Below are 25,351 nucleotides of genomic sequence, written 5' to 3' on the forward strand. Positions count from 1 at the left end.
GCGACACTGACGCCCCCGGAAATCCGATAAAATTCAACTAATCAGGTGACGACTTCGACATTCCTGAAGTGTTTCCAGTTAAGTGTACCATATGCATCAGACGTTTAGCCAACGTTCCGTGGGCGTGACGTCTGAGGCTGAGACTAGGATCCCATAACCTCATCTACTGACGTTTAAGGGGGCCCTAAAAAGGCGAATATTGACATTTGGTCAAAAGACGTCCCAAAACGTCAGTTATATGACGTCTTGGGATGAGACCGGGTTGACTAAGCACACCGTATGATTCAGTTGCTTGTAGAGCCACTTTTAGCAGCAATAAGTTTAGGGAATCCTTTTCTGTATGACAGTATCAGTCTCTCACATCGTTCTGGAGGAATTTTGGCCCACGCTTCTTTACAACGTTGCTTCAGTTCATTGAGGTTTTTGTGTGATTCTGTTTTTGAATGTCCCATCTCAACATTTCAGTCGGGTTGAGTTCTGGACATAGACTGGGCTAGTGCAACACCTTGTGTACCATTTCTTCTCACTTTTTCATGTGAGGTTTTATTTCATTGCAAGGAGATGGCGCAGGGCAGCGCATATTACTTTCATAACACTTGTATACTTGTTCTTTTGACAACTTGTATATATAATGGATCAGACAAAAAAATGACATAATTCTTTTCACCCTCCAGCCAGGGACATTGGCAAGGGTACAGTGGCCCCATCCTTGATTATATTGCCGTGGTGACAGGCAGTTTTATAGCCCGTCTGATAGATTTAGCCATACTTTTAGGGGTGTGTTTAGAATACACAGGCTCCCATGTCATTCAAATGGCCATCAAAGTGTCTCAGAAACAACCATTGTGGGTGATTCTGACCACGCTTTGATATGAAAAAAAAACTTATTTTGCCAGACTGCTGTTGTTCTCTCTGAATTATGTGATGGGGGAGGAATTTGTGCTCTAGACTTCAGAAGCAACAACTTTGATTTCTGCTTCTGTACAAAAACATGGATGTATGCCTAGATTGTTATATCTGGTTTACGTCTAATGATGAAAGTAGGTTGCTTACTTTTGGAGACCCTTCTCTTTTGGTTGTTTGTTGTAAGTGTCATGTAGGAATATATGTGTGTATATATATATATATATATATATATATTAGGGCTGTGCAAAAATGAATTGCGATTAATCGCATCCAAAATAAAAGTCTGTGATTACATACAGTAATATATTTGTGTGTGTTGTGTATAATTATTTTGTATATATAAATACCATGCATGTATATATTTAAGAATTATTTGCGCTTAAATTCTGTATATATATATATATATATATATATATATATATATAAATACATAATCTATATTATATAAATATAAATATTTTATATATGAATAACACATTTTCTCAAATATATACATGCATGTGTGTGTATTTATATATACAAAATAATTATATACAGGACACAAATATTTTATGTAAACACAGACTTTTATTTTGGAGGCGATTAATCGCAATTAATTTTTGCATATATATATATATATATATATAGTATATATATATATATATATATATATATATATACAGTATATATATATATATATATATATATATATATATATATACAGTATATATATATATATTTCTACATAACACTTAGGATCTACTTTCATCATTGAATATCATATGTGCAATATCAGATATTTTCTCACCGAAATTCCAAAATGCAGCCAAATAAATAAATAAATGAATATGGCTACATTTTGAAATTACAGTGAAAAATGTATATACCTATTCAAGTAGGTCACATTTGACTAATGAACACATTTTGATTTAAAAAAAATAAAAATAAATTAATGGCAATCATCAACCATGTTTCTTACTGTTTTGTTTTTCAGATTCATGAACTAGTCTAGGAGGGCTATGAAAATGTAACATTTGAATTTAAAATTTTAAAAATGTATCTCAAGACCCCCGCTGCATTCTGTTCCATTGTGCTTTTTATTTGAGCACAATAATCCTATACAATCCTATGATGGAGAATGAAGTCAGTGTTCAGCTAGTGTAAATATATAAAGATTTTAGATGCAAAAGCCTCTAAATGCCATTTGAAATTTTCTTCTTTAATGATGATTTTTATCAAACTTGTATATTTAAGTTCAGTAATTTCACTTAAATGGCAATGTTATTTAAGTGAAATTACTGAACTTAAATATACAAGTTTGATAAAAATCATCATTAAAGAAGAAAATTTCAAATGGCATTTAGAGGCTTTTGCATCTGAACTCTTCATATATATGCTAAACTTATACTTGGCCTCTAACACACACACACACACACACACACACACACACACACACACACACTGGCGAGTCAAATCTAAAAATGTATAAGCCTAATGATAGACATTATTTAGTCCTCCAGAGTGAAGATTTAGTCACATATGCGAGTGATTTACTCTTATTATAGAGGGATGTTATGGCTGATGTAGAACACTCAACTTCAACACATTGAAAATAGACATCATCTCTTCATAGTTCACAGCTGTGAAATGATCATTTTGTGCCAGTGTGTTACACGGTTTGTTGAGAAATCTGGGCAGAGGCGTCGATTTGAGAGTTGCAGTTGCTTAAGAATGCGAGTGTGCAATATCAGATATGAGACACAAAGAATACTTTGACATTTCCTTGGGAAAATCCTTACTACAGTAATGAATGGCCATTTCATAAACATGATTGGCAGATGGATTGTAGATAGCATCGTCCAAGACCTTTGAGCTAATCTGTCTGAAAAAGGCGTGCTTGAATGGATATGCGAGAACAGATAACTCTCTGGGTGAACAAAGCTACTCTCAGCTGCTGTTTAAAAATCTACATCCTTTTCTTAATATAATGGAGGCTTTTTCCAAACTTCCCTAATTAAATATGATTGCCCTTGATGTTTGAAAAGTCAGAACTTTTCAGAAGTTTCCTTACGTATCACACATTAATTGAGCAATAGCCTTGTTTTGTACAGTACGTTGATTGCATGCAGCCAGACCGCTAGATTATGTGTGGACTGATTTTGTTTGATATTCCGCATTTAGATATTTGTTAATCCTTCCTGGTGTTAAAAAGTACATAAGCAAAGATGGTGCAAACATACTGAGCATGTTCAGGCTATGTGAAACGTAATGAACATTATGGTTTCAATTCTTTACTTGCCAAATGGCAGGGTTCAATAATAAAGCTAGACCTCTATATTGTTCTTTTCAGTAAAGTATATGCATTTGTATGCCTTAAACTATTTGTTTTAATTAAGTTTTTATCTTATTTTATTTATTTATTTAAAGGTTCCAGAGGTTTTTGTCCAAATTTCAAGAATCAATGGGTAACACTTACTTTACTTGAAGCCTTATATTAGGAAGAACTTTAGAAATACACTGTAAAATATATATATATATATATATATATATATATATATATATATATATATATATATATTCATGATTTGTAATCACAACATTATTTCTTTTGTCAAATCAACTTCAATAATTTATGTAGTTCAGATAACAAAATATTTGATGATGAAAAGTTTCTGATGATTAAATCAATCACCTTCATTGTATTAACTCAATTTTTCCATTTCAATGAACTTAAATTTTTAAGGCAGCCAGGTTGCTTCATTTTTTTTTTAAAGTTAAACCAACAATATTTTTTTAAAGGGTTAAAGTGTTATCAAATTATTTGTGTTTGTCATCAATAGGAATGGGTTGAAAATTACAAATCAGTGAGTAATATTTTGTTATGAAAACCATAATTTCCCAGCAAAAGTTGTGTTTCTGAATTTATATGCCTATATTTAAACAACTGTATTATTTGTATCTGAAAATATTGCTGACAAATTTTTTTTTATACTAATAAATGATATAAAAATACAAAATATGTAAAAATGATTGGTAAAATATATGGTTGAGATTGAGAACCATATAAACAACAACTCGTTACACAAATTCATAACACAAACCCTTTTCAGTTTGATTTTAAGATTAATTTAAAATCAAGAATGGTTCAGTTGAGTCACTCAACTGAGTCATTTGAATGATTCAAACTGCTAATTAATTTATTTAAAACTGATTTGACCAATAGGCTTTATGCCGAGCGTCACGTGACCAAACCGGAAAACAGGTCTCATCGTATCCGCTTGTCAGAGAAAGTGTTAAAGGCCGTAAGAACTGACAGCCCATTCTCACCCCCAAGGCGTCACTTAACTGACGCCTTGGGAAGCATTTGGACATGCTTCAATATCTGACGCTTTAGGCGCCCTTTAGCGTCGGTTAGATGACGCCCTAGGATCGCGTGTACCCTACCCCCACACCTAAACCTAACCGCGTCCTCTAAGTGACGCTTTCCTTTAGCGTCAGTTAGATGACGCTGTAGGATCGCGTCATGTAAGTGACGCTAAAGGGCGCCTAAAACGTCAAATATTGAAGCATGGTCAAAGGTGACGCCTTGGGGTGAGAATGTGTTGGAACTGACTACGATATCTATGGATTTTAAGGTAATCAGCTAACCTACCTAGTTCACTTTGTTATTGGCGTTTTATTCCATTTAAATATCTAAACGTTACTGTGAAAAAGAAAAAATATAAAACGTTTAAATATCAATCTGCACATGTGAGGGACATTGGTTATGCTAATCTTTACTCGCTCCTTTTAAGTTATCTTGAATAAAACCGCAAAAAAAATTTCATGAAGCACATACAAAAGACCAAAACCGGAAGCGTTGCAACCTGTTTTACAGAATGTGGAAGTAAGTTGTGCATAGAGCCTATTCAATCCAACAACTCACTAGTTGGGATTTGTGAGTTTGACTAAAATAACAAGAATCATGCGTTTGTGAATCACACTATTATTTGTGCTGCATGTTCATGAGGAGACCTCAAATGAAATATTGATCTGATTGTTCTATTAATCCTGATAGTATTTTGTGGCACCCGGTCATCTTCTCTCATCACACTCAATTCAGACTGCAAGGTCACACACTTCGACTAAAGCGCAATTTCTTTTGCCATGCTGCTGTAGATTCAGAGTGCGTTCTGATGCTGTGTACAGTATTTTTACTCTGATTGTAAGGGTGAGAAGCCGGAGAGCCCGACCCTGTGTGATCACCTTGGAAGGATGTAAGAAACCTGATCAATCCACTATACCCAAAGACACATGGCATTATTCACAGAGTCACCACCCTGAGTCAAAACGTTCTAATGGCCGGCTAATTTAAGTCTTTTAAAGTCAATACCTGACATCTGAGGCCCACAGGGGTTATATGAGAACGTTCAGAATGGAATGTGCATGACGCCGTGTATCACTTGTCCGTTGAGAAACTCGGAGCATAACATGGCGTGTTAGTTACACTATCCTTCAGAATATGACGGGTTACGTGAAGCATTAATATAGATGTCCTATGCTATGAAAGGATGCATATTTGTTTTCAGTACTTGATTAGCAGAAGAAAGCATTTTTCATATGACATACCTAAAAATGCGGAGTTGAGCGTTATCTATGATAAACACACTGGCAATGGTGAAGCCGGTCAGCATGTTTTCCTGAGTGAAAGTTTGATTCAGATATCGTCCTGAGCTCTACTACTTCAAATGTTTGTAGCAATGAATCGCTGAGCAAATGGAAACTCGCAAAAAGCATTTCCTGGCGTAACCCTCTTGGCATTTGTGGCCAGCGCTCGAGATATCTCTGTTACTCCACTGGATCTTGTTCCAAAGTTCTTTGAAGGCCTGCCATTCAACATATCAACAGTTCCCTCTGAGACGAACCTTGCTCATTTTTTTTTTCCTGATTTGAATTTAAATTTGATCTCAGCCGAGAGTTGTTAAAGCGCCGTGGAAACCAATCGTTGTTATGTGTATTTGAGAGGTGTTATGGGATGTTTATTATGTCTGTGAGTCTGTAAACATGTCTGCAAGTACCTGTGTGTAGACATTGGCCAGATTTGTGCACTTCATATCTCCAAACAAATTACAGTAACACTTTTATCAGAACTATTTTATTTTTTGTAATGAATTGGTGTCAATGTGAAATGAATTCATTTACTATAGTAGACATTGCTGGGTAGTAACAGATTGTAAGGATTATGTAATCAGATTACAAAAATTAAGTACTTAGATTATATTACATTTTTTCAAAAGAACTGCTGTTACTTTTCTATTGATTACATTATTACATTTTATTCTCACAATGGTAATGAATTATTCAGAATTCATTGATCCAACTTGCTTTTTATCTTGTAAATTTTCCTTTCTAAAAAAAGTGTACTGCTTATACAGTACATATGTTCATAAGGTCATCCAGGTTTGTGAAATCAACCAACCCGGTCTCATCCCAAGACGTCATATAACTGACGTTTTGGGACGTCTTTTGACCATACGTCAATATCCGCCTTTTTAGGGCCCCCTTAAACGTCGGTAGATGAGGTTATGGGATCCTAACTCTACCCCATACCTAAACCTAACCCTAAACCTAACCCGTCACCTAACTGACGTTAAAGGTAAAGCGTCAGTTGTATGACAGCCCGGGATCGCCATCTACCGACGTTTAAGGGGGCCCTAAAAAGGCGAATATTGACGTATGGTCAAAAGACGTCCCAAGACGTCAGTTATATGACTTTTTGGGATGAGACTGTGTTAAATCAAACACACATACCAGCCACTGGTCATGTGACTATCAATGAAACTGAGATCCATACACAGCATTTGATTTGCAGAAATCATTTCACTTTTAGGATCACCGATATAAATAATAGCTTAGTATTATTAACAATGGTACATAAATATACAACAATTAAAAGATGAGAAGGTATTTTGAATTGACAACTCATTATTAGTTGGCCATCCTCTCACTTGGAGGTTGTTAGGGACCACTTAGAGCTTAACAAATATAGCATTCTGGTGAAATAAAAATACAATAAAAATCCTACTAAATCAACTAAAGAGTAGTGAGTGATTTTTTTTCTATGCTTTTGTTGTTTGATTAACATTAATGATGGCGATGGCAGCAGGTTTATTAGGTTGCTGTCACTTTAAGACAGAATGCACGGATATACTGATATACTGAACTGCATTAAACTGAGATAGTGATACTGTTCCTCAAGTGGCGCTCCAAGATGGAGTGGAAGACGGACACGCAAAATTACCTTTATGCTTCGCATGCACAGAAATACGTCAAAATACCCAGCTGAAAACACTGTTGGTTATGTCATAAGTGAACAAAAACAGTTGTGAAATAAGTCACATGTGTATCATTAATAACTCTTTATTATCGAGCACATCCTGCAGTTTAGCAGCAATAGACTGTATTTTACAGAAGTCAGTGATCTTTTAGGGAGGAACGAATGAATGCTGTGTGAATGAATGTGTTTCATCTCCGCAAAGACATTGCGAATGTATTTTCCTTTCCAATATCTGGTAGAACTGGTGAATATGTACTAAAGCAATTTTAGTTGCACATAAAAAAAAGTCCTGCGAGGCTCTTCTGAACAGCCTTTATGGAGACCACCGATCAAACTATATTCACATTCCCAGCAGTCAATTCACATTTATTTGTATAGCGCTTTCCACAATACATATCTTTATTGTTTCAGAGCAGCTTTACAGAAAATGCATGTGTCCACACATTACAATTTAGTCTGTTATCAGAGGTGACAGTGTCCATGTACATATACAAATATGCAGTTAGCTAACAATATGTTCATTTAATGCAGGAACAATTAGCTCATTGAAGTAATTATTAGAAGTTGTTAACAAAATGATTACAATGTTTAGAAAATGTAGCTTTGGTGCATGTTGTTTCAGAGTTTGCTTCATCTAAAGTCCTCACAGGAGTTGGAGTCGTCAGGATGGGCCCCCCGAGATAAAACCAAAAAACAAATAGAAAGTAATTAGCATAGCTGCGGTTCATCATAGATAATCACGTGCATTTGATCTGATATAACTGGAGTAGAGGTTATGTGATGCATTATGTGAATGTTTGATTAAAGTGATGTGTCTTTAAACCGGAAGAGTGTGTCTGAGCCCCAAACATCATCAGGTTTAGGAGTCAATTGCGAAATTGTGAAAACTCAAGTTTTGTGACCTTAAAGTGCGTGATGGATTGCAGGGCAATTGAAGGTCGGTTAAAGGGGTGGTTTACTGCTTTTTTTCTTTGCATGATTGTGTTTATGGGGTGCAATATAACATGTATTCATGTTTTTTCTTTTTTAAAAAGTCTTATTTTTTTTATAAATTTCACCTTTATTGTGAGCCGCTTTCTTCTCTGTCATTTGAACGACTGGTTGACTTCCTGAGTCTATGAGACCACTCCCTCAGAAACAGGCAGTGGGCTCAGATTGGTTAGTTTGGGCCGGTGTGTTGTGATTGGCTAAACTCTAGTGCATGTTGTCCGGATACTTCACGCCCATTACCTTTACGGGAGAAACGTGCATGTGTGTTCCTGTCAAATGTAAATAATGGTGTCGAACTGCAGTATCAGTATGAGCCAGAATCAGACCCAGAAAGCAGCGTGTATATTTTTTACTTTATACACGTTTGTCTTACACAAAATAGCTATGAACTAACTAGCTACTATATACACAAACAGCGTTACCATTGGTTTATGTTCTTGATCAAATCGAAAATAACGTCATAAAGCAAATATAGATGAAAAATACGTTTAAAACATTAGTACTTCTACAAAATTCAGGTCCAAAATGTTTGTACGCATTTGTCGTAGACTCAAAATAGCATAACTAGTAGCCTAGTGGCTATAAAGCCAGCGCAGGCATTTGATAAAACTAAAACATTACGTCTGGAATTATACATGCAAATACATTTAAAATGATGAAGTCTTAGCCTACTTACAGGTTGTGGCCCAACAACTGCTGCCTCTGGTTTTAAAGTTGGACCTGCTTTATGTTTCAGTAACAGTTTCTTGTTGAATCCGGCATTGAATTTGTGGATATTCTGGAAGCTGTCTTCCGTAAAATGCGCAACACAGAGAGCTAGATTACGATCGTCATTTTCAGGAACACAATCAAACATAAATTGTATCCATTGTTGACGAACTAGCCTACAACGTCCGTGGGAAACCCGAACACAGAAGACCTGACAGCTGGGTGAACATAACACACTTTCGACGAGGCACAGAAATATGGCCATGCCCTTTTTTGCATATTCCAGAGGGAGGGTTGATGTAAATGTATGGGTTAGTGACGTCTAAAACCCTGTTGTAGTCCCATTCGATTAGTTTTTGTAGGCATTAAACTTCCTGATTTTTAAAAGACGATATCTCTGCTTACATTGAACTTTCAGCACCAACAGCAACATTACACACTATTTCAAATGAAAAAAGTACAATCGCAATCAACCACCCCTTTAAATACACAGGAGCTAAATAATTTGGGAACTTATAGGTCAGTAGTAATACTTTGTAATTGATATGGAACTTAACAGATAACCAGTGTAGAGATGATAAAATTAGTGTTATGAGATCATATTTTCTTGACCTAATAGTGAGAAGTCTAGCAGCTGCATTTTGCACTAACTCGAGCTTGTTTATTGAGGATGCAGGACAACCAGCTAGTAATGTAGCCAATAATCTAGACTCTAGAGGTCATGAATACATGAATGAACTTTTCTGCATCAGAACAGCAAGTTCATGATAGATTCGCGATGTTTCTGAAGTGAAATATGAGTTTTGAAGATAACACCAGTACAAGATTATTCTATTCAATTCAACGTGATAAATGAGGTAGTTCAAAAGTAATCAAATGGTCTAGTAGTCACCTTAAATGTGTAATGCAATGAATTACGTGTTTTTAAGTACAAATAGAGAATTAGAAACTGTTAATATTTTTTTGTGAAGTGCCTCATTCCTTTAAAACAAAATGAAAGCCATTTGATTAAACATATAATCTGATGTGATTATATTCATACATTAAGCTTGGCTTCGGAGTCCAAAACCTTTTTGGGAATGCTGAGTGCGTGTGTGTGCCTCTGTATTGGGAAGATGCCAGATTGTTTTGTGACCTGGCCTGTTCCGCAGCCAGGACGCGCTGTGGTGTACATAATTATCAGGCAAGTGAGCAGAATCCCCGCGGCATTTTGACCTCACGCTGGCGTGACGAGACCGGGAGAGGGACACAGCCCTGATTTTAACCCATCCTTCACCTGCCCGCTTGTGCTGAAGTGCCCAGGGCAAGCAGAGGCTAACTGTGCTGTCAGTCTCTCTCCATCGGAACAGCCTGTAAGGCCTGGAGCTCAATGCAGCTGTTTTTAACTGGGGCTGCTGTCGGGGAGGTGGAACAACAAAGGAAAGGTGCACTGGTTCCCTCAAGGAGTCATTAGATTCTGCCAAAAGCAGGACAGTAGTGCACTCTCCAAAGACCCCTCTGAACATACATCATTTAGGAGCAGCCGCAGTCTAACCTCCATCCCAGTGCCGATGCGAGCTTCCCCCTCCACCAGTGTTTTCACACTACTGCAATCCTGATCAGGATTGTAAGAATCAGGGTACTTACTTCCATAGGTGTAGTGGTAAAAAAGAGGTGGGTAAACTATAAATTCTGGTGGACCACGATGTGGTCACCTGATGTATGTGTGTATGTGTATCTCCTGATGACATTACTATATAGGGAGGGCTCGACATTAAAGGGTTAGTTCACCCAAAAATGAAAATTCTGTCAGTATTTACTCACCCTCATGTTGTTCCAAACCTCTATGTGTTTATTTGATTACCATAGTAGGAAAAAATACAATGGTAGTCAATGGGGAATGAGATCTGTTTGATTAAAACATTCTTCCAAATATCTTCCTTTATGTTCAGCAGAACAAATAAACACATAGAGGTTTGGAACAACATGAGGGTGAGTAAATACTGACAGAATTTTCATTTTTGGGTGAACTAACCCTTTTCATACGTTTAAAGTAAATCCGTCATTCACTTGTCCCAGTAAAAAAGTTGCTCTACAGATTTGTTATTTTTATTTTGTGTGTGTTAATTTATTCTGAAACAATGTCAATGTCAATGTCATCTTTATTTGTATAGCACTATTAAAACAACACAAGTTGACCAATGTGCTTTACATTCTCACTGTAAAATAAAATAGAGACATACTACAATAGTAATAGCATAAAAATAGAAATACTTTGTAGAATAACATAAAAATATTTAAGATGAATTAGCCATGGCAAACAGTTATGTCTTAAGTTGTGCTTTAAAAGCATGTACAGAGTCAGCATCCCTAACATATGATGGCAAACTATTCCAAAGTTTGGAAAAAAGAAACAATATTCTCATCAGTGTTCAATCAACTTTGATATTTAAATCACCATACTGTAATATCTGCACCTTTAAATGGCATCCCCTCCCCCAATATTATTAAATGTATGCTTCATCTTTCATTTTAAATTCCTAAATTTGATCAATACATTCAATTATTTCGAATAATAAGACACTATAGGGCTGTTACCCTAGGGGCTGATCAAATTAAATCATTTACACTGAAAACTTACAATTGCAAAAAATAATGTTATGAAATTGATTTAAATTTACATAAGAAACATTGGAAAGAATGATACTACTTTTAAACATTTAACACTAAACCACCATCAGGTGGTGGCAGGCGACCGTCTTAATGAATGAGTCGTTGATTAATTCATTCAAACAATTCGTTCAAACGGCTGATTCGTTCAAGAATGAGACAGATGTTTAAGAATGGGTCATTTAATCTTTCTTTCAAAATGCTGAATAATTCAGTAATGAAAACAGGTTGAGTGCTCCTGTGAGATACGCCGTGGTTCTGCTGTGATTTTTGTTTGAAACTGTTTTCACTGCTGAAACAGAACAAAAACAGCCTACTTTAGGAAGTCAATGTCACATTTTCAACCGTGATGGTGTACAGGAAAAATAAATGAGGTTGCTTAACATATGTTAAAAATATAAAAACTAGATTTTTATAGGCAGTATGTTGTAAATTGAGTGTGAGTGTGTAGATTTCTGCTCGAGAGGCTGCGCGAGCATCAACAGTGCAACCTTACCGTCAGTAATAGTCAACAACACTGACAGTAATGCAGCGCAACATGAAAGAGTTCGTTTTAGGGCTGCCAACACTCACGTATTCAGCGTGAGACTCACACAATTGAGCCAATTCTCCCGCTCTCACGCCACACCCCCGATTTCTCACACTGAAGTGTCAACCCGGTCGGTCAAATTCCAGAAAGATGAGTTTATCTATAGATCTACCTGTTGAGCCACTCGTGATCAACTAGTTTTACTGCAAATTAGTTAAAATGTCCTGTAATCTGGCGAGCCTGCATGCTAGACAGATGTTTAGCTCCGAACCGCGCATGCGCACGATGGCAGAGAGGTAAGCGAGCGAGAGACCTTGCCCCAACCCCCCCGTTGGAGAAGTCTCACGCCAAGCTAAATTCAAAAGTTGGCAGCCGTTTAACAACCTATGAAACTAATAATGAAAAATATGAAACTAAAACGACATTAGATTAAATTTAAATGTCTTAGGAACTACAGGATATTTAGAGGTGGATAAACGCACTTTGGAGGTGGGTAAACGCTATCTCCGAATATTGGGAGGTGCGTAAGAGGCGTTTACATGCGTTTAGCCTCCACTACATCCCTGCTTACTTCCATCTATCTTTTATGGCCTCAGTCAAAGTTTAGTCAAGAAACGATAGATGTAGAAATGCAATCGCTTGCTGGATTAAGGGTACTAATCTAAATATACTATATTATCTATAATAATTCGAAACGCTGCACGGTATACACTATAGTGTCTATTTTTAATTTGTATTTTTTATTAAATGTAATTCTCTCTTTCTTTCTTTTCTTTCTTTTCTTTCTTTTCTTTCTTTTCTTTCTTTCTTTCTTTCTTTCTTTCTTTCTTTCTTTCTTTCTTTCTTTCTTTCTTTCTTTCTTTCTTTCTTTCTTTCTTTCTTTCTTTCTTTCTTTCTTTCTTTCTTTCTTTCTTTCTTTCTTTCTTTCTTTCTTTGTCTTTGTCTTTCTCTCTTTTGCTCCACCCATGCATTTGTTTAGTTTAGTTTAGTTTAGTTTAGTTTAGTTTAGTTTAGTTTAGTTTAGTTTAGTTTAGTTTAGTTTAGTTTAGTTTAGTTTAGTTTAGTTTCGTTACGTTTCGTAGTTTAGTTTAGTTTCGTTTCGTTTCATTTAGTTTAGTTTAGTTTAGTTTTGTTTCATTTAGTTAGATTAGTTTAGTTTAGTTTAGTTTAGTTTAGTTTAGTTTAGTTTAGTTTAGTTTCGTTACGTTTCGTTACGTTTCGTTACGTTTCGTTACGTTTCGTTACTTTTTGTTATGTTTTGTAGTTTAGTTTAGTTTAGTTTCGTTTAGTTTCATTTAGTTTAGTTTAGTTAGTTTAGTTTAGTTTTGTTTCATTTAGTTAGATTAGTTTAGTTTAGTTAGTTTAGTTTAGTTTAGTTTAGTTTAGTTTCTTTCTTTCTTTCTTTCTTTCTTTCTTTCTTTCTTTCTTTCTGTCTTTCTTTCTTTGTCTTTCTCTTTCTCTCTTTTGCTCCGTTGTTCGTTTCGGTTAGTTAGTTCAGTTTAGTTAGTTTTGATTAGTTTAGTTTAGTTTAGTTTGTTTCGTTCGTTTCGTTTTGTTTAGTTTCGTGTTTTTTTTTTTTTTAAATCAGCAGACCACTCAGCAGGTGTGTTCCTGACCCCAATTAGCAAGCAAGAGTTCTCTTGCAATTTCATTGGCTGTTGTTCTAAATAGTGCCAGAGAATGTGAAGTTCTAAGATTACATATCTAAAATAAATATTCTATTGTGATTAACTTTTGTGTGCGTGTGTGTGTGTGTGTGTGTGTGTGTGTGTGTGTGAAGCCTCACTATCATCATTCTCACAAAAAGAGTCTCATAGTATGACGGCTGATGTGAAAGAAGGTTTGCCAGATTTACGCATCTTATTTGTATTGGTCTTGTTTTATGGAGACGAGCTCGAGATTAGGGTCCTCGAGACCGAGCTTTCCCTCAACTGTCTCGACAAGCTTCGCCATCATAAGAGTAAATTAGTCGCATCTCCATCCGCGAACTCAGAGACATGATTAAAAAAGGGCAAGGCGCTCATCTGAGCCTGATATAATTCAATATTAATAGTCTCACTCGAAAGCCTAACTAAGACAAATTGCTGTGTTTTGAGGGCCAGTGATCCCTTCTCTCTAAGTACCCTCTGACTTATTTCAGAAATCTCTCTCTGTGTTGCTGCAGGTCCTGATGTGTCACACCTAACAAGAGTCCCTGTAAATTTAACCTGTCAATATGTGTCAGGCCTCATTTATCAGCCACCTTTTCTCAGATGGTTTTCCCCCTCTCACCTTCTTGTGTTCCTCTTTATTTTTTTCATCACATATTCTCTCTCTGATGCTTTTAAGCACTACGAGTTTTGACTTTGCCTGTGGTTCTGCCTTATCTCCAATCAGATTTCCCCTCGCAAAGCTCTCGCAGGCAGGTGAAGGGAATTCTAATCCCAACTCCAGACGGAGGGCTTGTGAAAGCGAGCGTGTTTTTGTGTCTATATGCAAGTTGTGAAAATCATTCACTGAAAAGTGCAGAAGTGAGCAGATTTGTCATGTAAATGAGGCCACATTAACACCCAGAGACACTCATTTTTGCCACTTCACCGACACATATTGCATGATTTTCACTAAAAGATGCCTGGAGCGGCTCTCTGCTGAATCCTTTAACTTGAGGGAAGTCAGACTGATACATTGTTTGCTTACTGGAAAGATTTCCCCTAAGTTGTCCTGTCAGGATGCTGTGAGGTAGCGGACTCTGTGATTAAACTTGTTCCTGTTCGTTGTGTCTCCTCAGGGTTTGAAAGGGGATCCCGGACCGCAAGGTGTACCCGGTCTCAAAGGTGATAAAGTAAGTCGCCCTGCCAGTTTGAGTTCTTGTAACAACCTTTACAAACTGTAGCATAGAGAGAGATAGAGGCTGAGTATCTACTATCTTAAGGATGTTTTTTTAGTCAGTGAGCTTTCTGTGGATCTGTGAGTCATTGTTAGGAAACTGCCATTTGTGCCTGACAATTTTCAATATACTTATTTATTTATTTATTTTTAGCATTTTAACATTTTAAAGTTTGAAAATGTCACTGCTGAACTTTATAAAACTTATTTATCCCACTTAAGGCCCAATGTAACAGGGACCATAACTGCCAAATATTCCTCCAGCACCAATATGCAGATTAGCAGTCAGATATTGTATATTGGTTTCCCATAAATATGTGGTGACATTCTTGCAAAATGTCAATAGTTATTTGTTGGAACTCAGATATGACGTCAGAAATGTCTGCATAATAGCTTTGAACAGAAAATGAGGGACAAAGATGAATTCTGGATTTTACCGGAAACGTTTTGCTTTTAGAGAAAATTACATATTGAAATTTTAGATTGTACAATTTATATTATTTATGTAAATTCTTCATTTTCTTCTTATGTTTATCCCATTACAAATATAATGATGATGAATGGGACATACTGTACATTCGTTGTTACACTCTGATACTTTTTTTTACCGTTTACCAACGCTACCGTTGAAAATGCCGTTGAATTCTGAAGGATCATGTGACACTAAAGACTGGAGTATTGATGCTGAAAATTCAGCTTTGATCACAGGGATGAATGTTTTTTAATATATTTAAATTGTTCACTATTACTGGTTTTACTGTATTTTAATATACAATCAGCTTTGCGAGTATAAGAAACTGCTTTCAAAAACATAAAAAAAAATGACATGGAGTTAAAAATATCAAATATGTCTCTAATAATAATGTTAAATTTAATTTGACAGTTTTATGAAAATAACAGTGTTTATTGACACTGACTTAACATGTTATGTGGACAAGACCAAATCCAGAGAAAAATGAGCATCAAAATCACCTGATATGTATTACTTTCTAATAATTCAGAGTCAATTATTCCGCTTACACTACGGTAACCAAACATCAAGACATTGTTTAGATGATATATTTCAATTGATTGATTGATTTAGCGTGTGTGAATTACCTTACTTTTGTGGCCAAAAACAAAGATAGTTTGCTGTTTCTACATATACATATAATTGCACACTTTATAACATTCGTCAACCAATCAGATTCAAGCATTCAATTATATATATATATATATATATAATTGTATATGTATGTGTATATGTATATGTGTGTAAATATATTTATACGATGTATGCATGTAATGCATGTATGTACTGTATGCATGTGCATGCATGTAGATCAATATTTCATCCAAGTCAACACAGATCTTGTCACTACAGTAGCTGTTTGAATCAGTCATTGGTTGCAGAATGTAGAACCATAGAAGAACCATAACCACTGATTGTGCAAGGAAACATGTCTATATCCAATAATTGATAATGTAGCTTATATTGCTTGTGCTGAGTGCAGCATGTAGTAAACGGCTCAGTAAACCAGGCACACAGAATGCTGCTCAGTTTTGTGAGATGGAATCAATTTTATTACTGGAAGTCACATATATGGTGACACATATGGTGACAGGGAAAAATAATGTATGATGAACAAGCAAGAGAATGTTGTATATGTGTCATATAAATATGTAAAGCAGTGTTTTCAGATTACAAAAAGGTTAAGGTCTATTGGCAGCATCTGTGGCATGTGTTTCATTCATAATTTAAATTTATTTGTAAAAACGATGAAAAATGATGTTTGCATTAAAGCATATACCATATAGTACAAGGCATTGTACATTTCAACGTTGTAATGTGAAGTTCTATTACATTTTAATGTTTATGTTCTGAGAACATATCATCCTAAATTGTTTTTTCTCACCCCAAATAGCATTTTTGTTTGTTAATTTTAAGCATAAATATTCCTACATTTGGCTATATTTAGGTAGCCTAGGTATATCATGTCAGAATATGAGTCTGAAACTGCTCCATAGGGCTTTGATTATGAGGTGTGTCTTAACCGAACCAGGAAAAAAACAAAACAAAAAACTCTGCACTCAATTGGATAGTCGGTAAACCTACAACCAATCAGAGCAACACAGTAAGTGAACTTTGCATACAATTGTCAACTACAGAACGTAGCCTAACTTTACTTATTTTAGAAGTTAAATAACAAGTGTTGCTTCTTTTACTTGGTCCTCCATGAGGGCGACCAAAGGAGAAACCACAACGACCACAGGCTTTTCATTACGTCCCATCTTCTTGGCAACCATCAGAGCCAGATGAGTTACACTTTTGCCGAATCATGTAGGAAGGACGGCAAAAATATCTTTCCGATCGTCAAATGCCTTGATTGCTGTTCTCTGTTTGTCTATTAAAATGAATGCGCTGTCGATTTATTTCACAACAGCGGAATCTATACATCTCAATTCTTCAGCTGCAGTCATCTTTGAGGGAAACCAGTTAGCGCTCTTTGACAACGTGACGATTACGTCCTTGCAGATCACCTGTCCATCATCGTATGAAGCCCGCCCTGGCAAATTGATTGGCCCGATCATTTTTTGACTGATTGTAATTTCTCCTGTCCAGACGGAACTTCCCGACCAAAAAATGTTGTGGGCAGAGTTCAGGCTGGCATCCAGGCTAATATTTAGGCTTATAATACTATTCATACAATTGTTTTGCATATATGTTGCAGCATATTGTGCAGTTTTAGTAAAAAAGAAACAAACAAACTGTAAAATTATGAATTTCACAAAAACATTTTTTGCTGCGTTTGCTTCAAGCTCCAGTGCCACGACTCGTCCCATAGGTTGTCATTTTAAGTGCTTCACTGTACTGTAAATACAACTTATGTTTGTTTTCACAAATGTATTATTTTCCGAGGTAATGGCCCATGTGTCACAGATGCTGTTGATAGAACAGACAGACCTTCACAGCAGGGAAGACGTGACTCTGAATGTAGAATAGAGCTTCCTGCTCTGATATCTTATTCCCCAAACCAGGCGCACGAAGGCCCACAGCGGGACTTCTTTCCCAACAATAGATCAAATGTTATTCTCTAATTAGCTACCATATTACCCATTGTCTTTTACAGTATTGGGTTTCTTTGTTTGCCTGCTTGCACGTAATTGTCAATGCAGTGTTTTCAAGCCTTGAAGTCCTAATGAGCTCTTCTGCGTTCGAGCAGAGAATAACTTCTTTTTCATCTCGTCTCCCAGTCAGACAGGGAGGGAGGGAAACCGTTAGTCTGGATTGAAACTGACAGTCGGAAAGACACGTCACGCTCTTCAAACATAGAATATGACACAGAATATCTTCAAACGGGCCGGCTTTAGGTGTTCGCAACTTTATATTTCAGCAAAACTTTGATGTGGAGTTTCCGTGGATTTAAATTGAATTTGTGGAAAGCTCTGCATGTTTTTGTCAAGGGGTTTTTAACTTAAACTGATGTCTCCGCTTGTATTTCATAACCTTGAAAATATGAAAGTCCTTTATTTAAGAGCATATAAGCACATAGGAACAGGAGCTTGTTTTATTTTGACAAATATTTTTCAGATATGGCTTACAGAGTTATTCCTAAAGGAATAGTTTTCCTAAAAATGAAAATGTTGTCATCCTCTACCCATATGACTGACTTTCTTCTAAGGTTTACGAAGAACATGTTTCTTTAAAAAAATGCCAAAGTAGGCCTACAGATCATTTTTAGATAATTACATAGCGCAGCCAACTTTAGTGGAACTAACTTCCACGTTCTGTAAAACAGGTTGAATTGCTTCCGGTCCAGGTCTTTTTTTATGCGCTTCATTAAATATTGAGTTGATGCCTTCAAAAGGACCAACTTAAAGGGATATTTCCCCCAAAAATTAAAAATATGTCATCATTTACTCACCTTCGTGTTGAAATCCTTTGTTCTGCTGAAAACAGACTAACATATTTATGCTGTGTTCACACCGGACATGAATAGCGCGTCAAATTCGCGCCTGCGTGACTAGTTTGACGCTTGACCACTCGCGTGTCAAGAGTGAAACTGATGTGTGTAAAGAAAAAAAAAAAGTTTGAACCGAAATTTACGTGCGTCAGAATCGGAATCCGTTGGCGGCCATTGTTTTTATGTCAACCGAGCATTCATCGAGAGAGTGGCGACGATGATCCCCACGCCACTGTTCTGCTCTCCAGAGTAAATACAGAGCGGCACCGTGAGCAGAACAGTTGCGTGGGGATCATTGTCGCCATATATTTGTGTCCTCCGGACCCTTCTGAGGTGAATCGTTTGGCTAGTTTCAAGCGCTGCGCTGGATGATGGCCGCTGTCAGCGGTACTTCCACCTGTCCCGCGCCCAGTTTGATGACCTGTTGTCCCGCATCGGAGCAAGGATCACCCTCGCCCTCATCCATCTAATCTAGCTGTCATTTATTTTTGTTTTGATGATAAATAGAGCCAGCTTCCAAAAGTTGATAACACGAACTTAAGCACATGTTGATTGTCTTTACATCATAATAGTATTTCATATAATCTAGATATGGAATGAATAACATTCAATACAAAATGAAAATGTCTCGTATATAGAAATAATGTTTTAAGTGATAAAATATTTGCTTTGTTGTGCATTAGAACCACACTAGGCATTTAGTCATATTACAAAACAATTTATTGAAGCATCCAGACACTTCACCACGTCAGCAAGCAGCTAGGCTCCTGATTGGTTAACGCGGCGCGAATTCACGCCAAAGTTCAGACTTTTCAACTCGGGCGGCAGACGCGAATTCGCGTCAAACGCGTGAATGCACAAATGGCACTAACTAAATCATTTGCGCGTAAAACGCGCTTAACGCGCCAGACGCTCAATTCGCGCGAGGCGTATTCGCGTCTTCCTCGCCACACTCCACGCCTCATTCGCGCCGCAGGAATTTTTTAACGCGTCTTTGCATTGACTTAACATTAAAATCATTCGCGCCTGACGCACTATTCGCGTCCGGTGTGAACGCACCATTAGAATAACTAGTGCAAAGAGCCCGTGCAAAATCAGTTTTTGTGTGTTTTTAGCAATTGTTGGCTTGTGTGTTTGAGTGCTCAAATGAAAAAGCGCAACGATTCAGGGAGCAAATCTGCTTTCTTCGTCCCTCTTTCTCTGGTCCTGCGCTGTGCCCACTCAGTGTGCAGCGTGAGAGGGGGAGTGGCCAGCGGCTAGAGCGGCAAAGCCCTCATTTATCAAAAGTGCGTACACCAAATTTCCAGCGTACACCCAAAACCATGGTGACTTTGAGATTTATCAATATGGACGTTGGCGTACGGCACACTCGAATCCTACACCAGCTCAGGAGGTGGTGTACGCACGTTTTGAGTTAGTGTGGAAACGCACAGAAAAATTTCTAACACCACAAAATGCACGGACAAACTAAAAGATATGATATTATGACTCACTGTAAAAAAAGAAAACTCGCTGAAAAAAAAAAAAAAACTCGAAAAAAAACTTTGACAGTGTTTATTTTTGTGCAACATGGATTTCAATGTTTATGTGACTTTACCAAAGCATTTGATTTGTAAGCATATGTATTCCTTCAGTTGCGAGCCTGTACGCTTTACCCTGACGTGTCAGGATTATACCCGGCAGGTGCGCACGGACTGGGTTCGTTAATAAAAGGCTTTCAATGACCAAAAAATAATTCAGACTGACAAAATAATAAAAAAATACATTCATTCTATTTTAAATGATAATAATAATACAAATAATAATACCGACATTCTTCTTGTAAATAACAATAACCGTCATTAATACAAATCATAATAAGAAGAATATTACAAATTTTCATTTATATATGCAATTATTAATGTGAATCGTAGGCTACTTCACATCACATCATCATCATCATCATCATCACTATTATACATGTGACGTGATTCGAAATTGAATGCTAATTCAAAAGACGTGCTGTAAAATAATGCATTGTGATGTCATTGTGATGAATAATGCAATGCATGTTCATTTCGGCTCCACGTTGGAGACATGGTTGGAGAAGTTTCTCTTCTTTGCCGTCTTCCGTGTGTCCATGGCGTAAAATGAGGGCGTGGGGCTTGAATATTTTTAGCTTATATAGACTTGAATATTTAGGGGCGGGTTATTCTAATGACGATCGTTTTCGGCCGCGGGATTTATCAAGGGCAGGCATTGCGTACACCAAAGGATTTCAAAGGTGCGCACAGCTTCATAAATCAGGTGGTGAGAGGAGTGTAAGCATAATCTTACGCCAACATATACACCCGTTTCTACGCAAGAGTGATAAATGAGGGCCAATGTGCAATATATATATATATTTAGTGATATCTTTTGCATTTCTAATCCAAACAATGTCAAACTCGGCACTGCACTTACTCGTGCCGCGTAGCAAGACACTTGTCAAGTTTGAGATCCATCGGACTAACGGTTCAAGAGATTTGCGATTAAAAGACAGACACACACACACCGAGACACACAGCCAGACAGACGTTCCTGTAATGTATATATGGGGGAAAGAAAATACTGTGGAAGTCAATGGGGTCCATCAAATTTTTTCAAAATATATATATTTTTTTTTTTTGCGTGTGTGTGTTCAGAAGACAAAAGCGATAATCAGAATAATCACTCTTGTGATTGTGTCTCTGTTACAGGGGGATCCAGGCACACCGGTTTCAGGAACATTGCCGGTACGCATCTCAATTCACCCAACTACAACACTGCACGTCATTTCAGAGCTCAACATACTGACACAGGCTCTTTTTGAATAACATCCATATAAAACATGATATGCATAATCTGCATTAAGCACTGAAATGAGATTTATGGAGAGTCTTTGCTAAGGTTTTAGGGAATGGTTGACTTTTTATCGCCGACACAGATATGAGAAAGGTGCTCAAACAGGGCGTTATATTAAAACGCGTTATTAACTCGTTGCTAAAGTTAAAAATAGTTTAGGGCCGTTCACACTGAAATAATTTTTTCCATTCCACTGCGCTACTTTTTAATACAATAAATACGCCATTCACCTTTTTTATCTTCACAACTAAAACAAATAAGAGGCATAGGAGAGGGGCGACCAGAACAACCAGACTGTGGAGGTTAGACATGTCCTGCAAGCTTATAATTCACGTCTGCTCCAGCTTTGTGTGTTAGGATACAGTACAACAGCTATGCCCCTTTATGTAACCTAAACAGCAAACTAACCCCAACGGAACTGTATCAGGGCATAACAGTTATTTACTCATGCTAATTTTACATTTTATGAGGACAAGCAGGAATACCAGGGATGCAAACGTGAAAGCCGAGGACACACTCGCCGCATCACCACTCCCTCTTATAGTCAAGTTGTAAATCGTGTAGTACATTATAACAAGCGGCTTGAATTACAGGTGAAACTCGAAAAATTTGAATATCGTGCGAAAGTTCATTTATTTCATTAATTCAGCTTAAAAAGACTCATTACATGCAAAGTGAGATATTTCACGCCTTTATTTGTTATAATTTTAACGATCATGGCTTACAGTTATGAAAACCCAGAATTCAAATTTAGATTGAGAAAGGTTTTCATAGCTGTAAGCCATAATCAAAATTATAACAAATACAGGCTTAAAATATCTCACTTTGCATCTAATGAGTCTGTATAATGTATTACCTTTACCCTTTTAGTTGAATTACTGAAATAAATGAACTTTTGCACGGTTCAAGTTTTTCGAGTTTCTCCTGTATTTAGGTTTAAACACATAGCTTATAGCTGACATTTCTGATTTTATCAGTGTTTCAGGTTATTTTATATTCTTTTATGGATCTTGCCAGTGTAGACATCTGTCGCTCTCATTTACGAACACGTCACTCTCCCTCCCCTGTTACATTTTGACAGTTTTAGGAGCTTTGAAAGCTCTTGTTCTCTGACTTTCACCAGACACTAGGAATGAATGGCTATTTTTGCAGCTGTTTCTAAGATGTGTTAGTATTTTCGAGGATGCCAGCTGTAAGAGAACACCACACTGTTTCACTCTGCATCTGAAAGGCCATCTCTGTGTGTCTGTATGTGATGGTCATGTGCTTTGTCCTTTTACTGGGCCATGTCCTGTAAAGATATCTTGGTTCCTGACCTTTGTTTTAACACTATTGACAGCTGAAGTTAATTTCCATCTCTGTTTGATGAAATACATTATTATAATTTCCCTTTCCCTTTCTCTTAGATTGAAAAGCAAGATCAAAAAGGAGAACAGGTAAAAACGCATTTCATTTGTGTTCTGAAACTGAATGCCAGCATGTAGCAGTGCAGATTTGAGTTTGTTTCTTTTCATGATAATTTTATTATAGTGCTTGAAAGGCATCCCTCACTACTGATATCCTCCCTTTCCTGCCTTTTCCTGGAATTTTTGATGATTCATAGCGAAAGCCTGTATTAAAACACTTGGTCTGCTTCTGCTTGAGATATTCCTGTATATACGTAATTCAACTCAATTTGCTTAATGTATTGACTCAATAATAATAATAATATATATATATATATATATATATATATATATATATATATATATATATATATATATATATAATATATAGCAAACATACTTTTACGATATGGACTTGATAGTAATGGGACAACGTGTAAGTGTTAATTCTAATGCCTGATCTGTGATCAGTGATTTCTGATATGTAATGATTCATGTACAGTCAGATGTTCTTTGTCTATGTGTCAGTAAATCAAACCAGTGACTAAATGGTCAACTTCACATAGTTTTTCTTAGTAGGGTGAAAATAATCTGTTATTTAAACTGTCGTTCAAGTATAAATAGAAAGCCATTAAAGACATTTTCCTTTACAATCGCTGGAGCTGTCAATCAAACATATTGAGTTTATCAGTGACTGAGTTCTCTCCAAAACGCCCATTGTAATCAACAAATCTCTTACTTACATTGTGTTTACACCTTGGTTTGCTCTGTTTGTAATGATGAAAGTATTCGTTAGAGTGTTGAAATTGAGTTGCAATGATGAGATCACTGCTTTCATTCACTCAATATATCTGTGATCGGCTACAATGCTTATCACTGCAACCTTTCAGACCACAATCTAAATATAATGCTATAATCAACACTTCAAAATTAGTTGACCTTGAGAGCTGTAATAGTAAAAACATGCTAAAAGTTTTTGAGGGAGTTCCACATTTAATACTTATTTCATGTGCAAATATGTCAGCCAATCACAACAGGGGCGTTTACACTGAAGTCTCACAGCAGACACGGCTTTTCAAACAGAATGTTTAAATCAGAGGCTAAAATCTGGGTAGGAAATGTTTTTTTTTTTTTTTTTTTTTTTGATGTAAAAATCAAACCAACTTTAAAAGTGCACGCCAGGAAACATTATAAAACAATAAAAAAATGCATTTCATGTTCCCTTTAACACTATTCTGTTGCTGCGTTGCAAGCACTCGCACTTCCAATTACACCAAATACACTTACAAGTTGCCTATTTTTTTATTTTATTTTTTGAAAATAGTACTTGTATTCAGCAAGTGTGGATTAAATTTATCAAAAATATTTTACAACATTATAAATGTCTTTACTGATTCATTATATATGGTGTTTTTGAACTCCCTATTCTTTAAAGGAATGAAAAAAAAAATATCATGATATCCCTAATATATAATTAGCAGAATTGTTTAAATAATTGAATTGTCTATTAACTAAATGTTTCTTGAGCAGAAAATCAGCATATCAAAATTATGTCTGAAGATCATGACACCAATGCAGCTTTTTCACAGTAAAAATATATATTTTAAAATAAATTAATATAGAAATGTTGTTTTATTGTAATATTTCATATTATTACTATTTTTATTGTATTTATATCAAGTAAATACAGTTTTGATATGCATAAGAGATAAAAACAAAACAAATCTTAATGACACCAATTGTTTTATTTGAATATTAAAAATCACTCAAATTTGTCTATTTTTATTTTTTATTTTTTTGTTTTTGCAGGGTCCCCCAGGAGTTCCTGGAGAAAAGGTAAGCGCTTCAGCAGCATTTTTTTTAATAAATTAAATATTTATTTATTTTTGCTTACCATAACGAAGTTCAGCCATGCCGTTTGAACATCTGTCTCTCAGCACTTTAATAAGCGCCGACACGTAAACCCGTCCAGGCAGAGCCAGCTGTTATGTGCTCATATTCACATCAATGTTGCTTCTGGATCTAAATCATGTTTTTGAGGGCAATTATGACCACAGACAGCAAGATCCAGACTAGCCTGCAATGTTTTCTGAGAACCTGATTCCTGATCCATTACCCATCTTCCCCAGGGAGATCCTGGCCTGCCCGGTCAACCAGGAGCACCAGGGAAAGAGGGCAAAAGGGTGAGTAAACCAAAGCAGGACACTGCCTGTGTGGG

The 25,351-nt window shown here is 36.4% G+C and overlaps 1 protein-coding gene across 2 annotated transcripts in view; it reads left to right on the plus strand.

Moving 5' to 3' along the window:
* col19a1 (collagen, type XIX, alpha 1) overlaps positions 1 to 25,351 on the plus strand; it is a 215,356-nt gene that overhangs the window by 46,672 nt on the left and 143,333 nt on the right. For both annotated transcript variants that reach the window (XM_039651732.2, XM_039651740.2), the window contains 5 exons: positions 14,845 to 14,898; positions 21,604 to 21,639; positions 23,155 to 23,184; positions 24,943 to 24,969; positions 25,263 to 25,316. In XM_039651732.2, coding sequence (XP_039507666.2) covers positions 14,845 to 14,898; positions 21,604 to 21,639; positions 23,155 to 23,184; positions 24,943 to 24,969; positions 25,263 to 25,316 — 201 coding nt within the window. The remainder of the gene's footprint in view (positions 1 to 14,844; positions 14,899 to 21,603; positions 21,640 to 23,154; positions 23,185 to 24,942; positions 24,970 to 25,262; positions 25,317 to 25,351) is intronic.

Source organism: Pimephales promelas, chromosome 11 (genome assembly GCF_988280905.1).
Source record: "Pimephales promelas chromosome 11, fPimPro1.hap1.1, whole genome shotgun sequence".
Taxonomy (NCBI): Eukaryota; Metazoa; Chordata; class Actinopteri; order Cypriniformes; family Leuciscidae; genus Pimephales; species Pimephales promelas.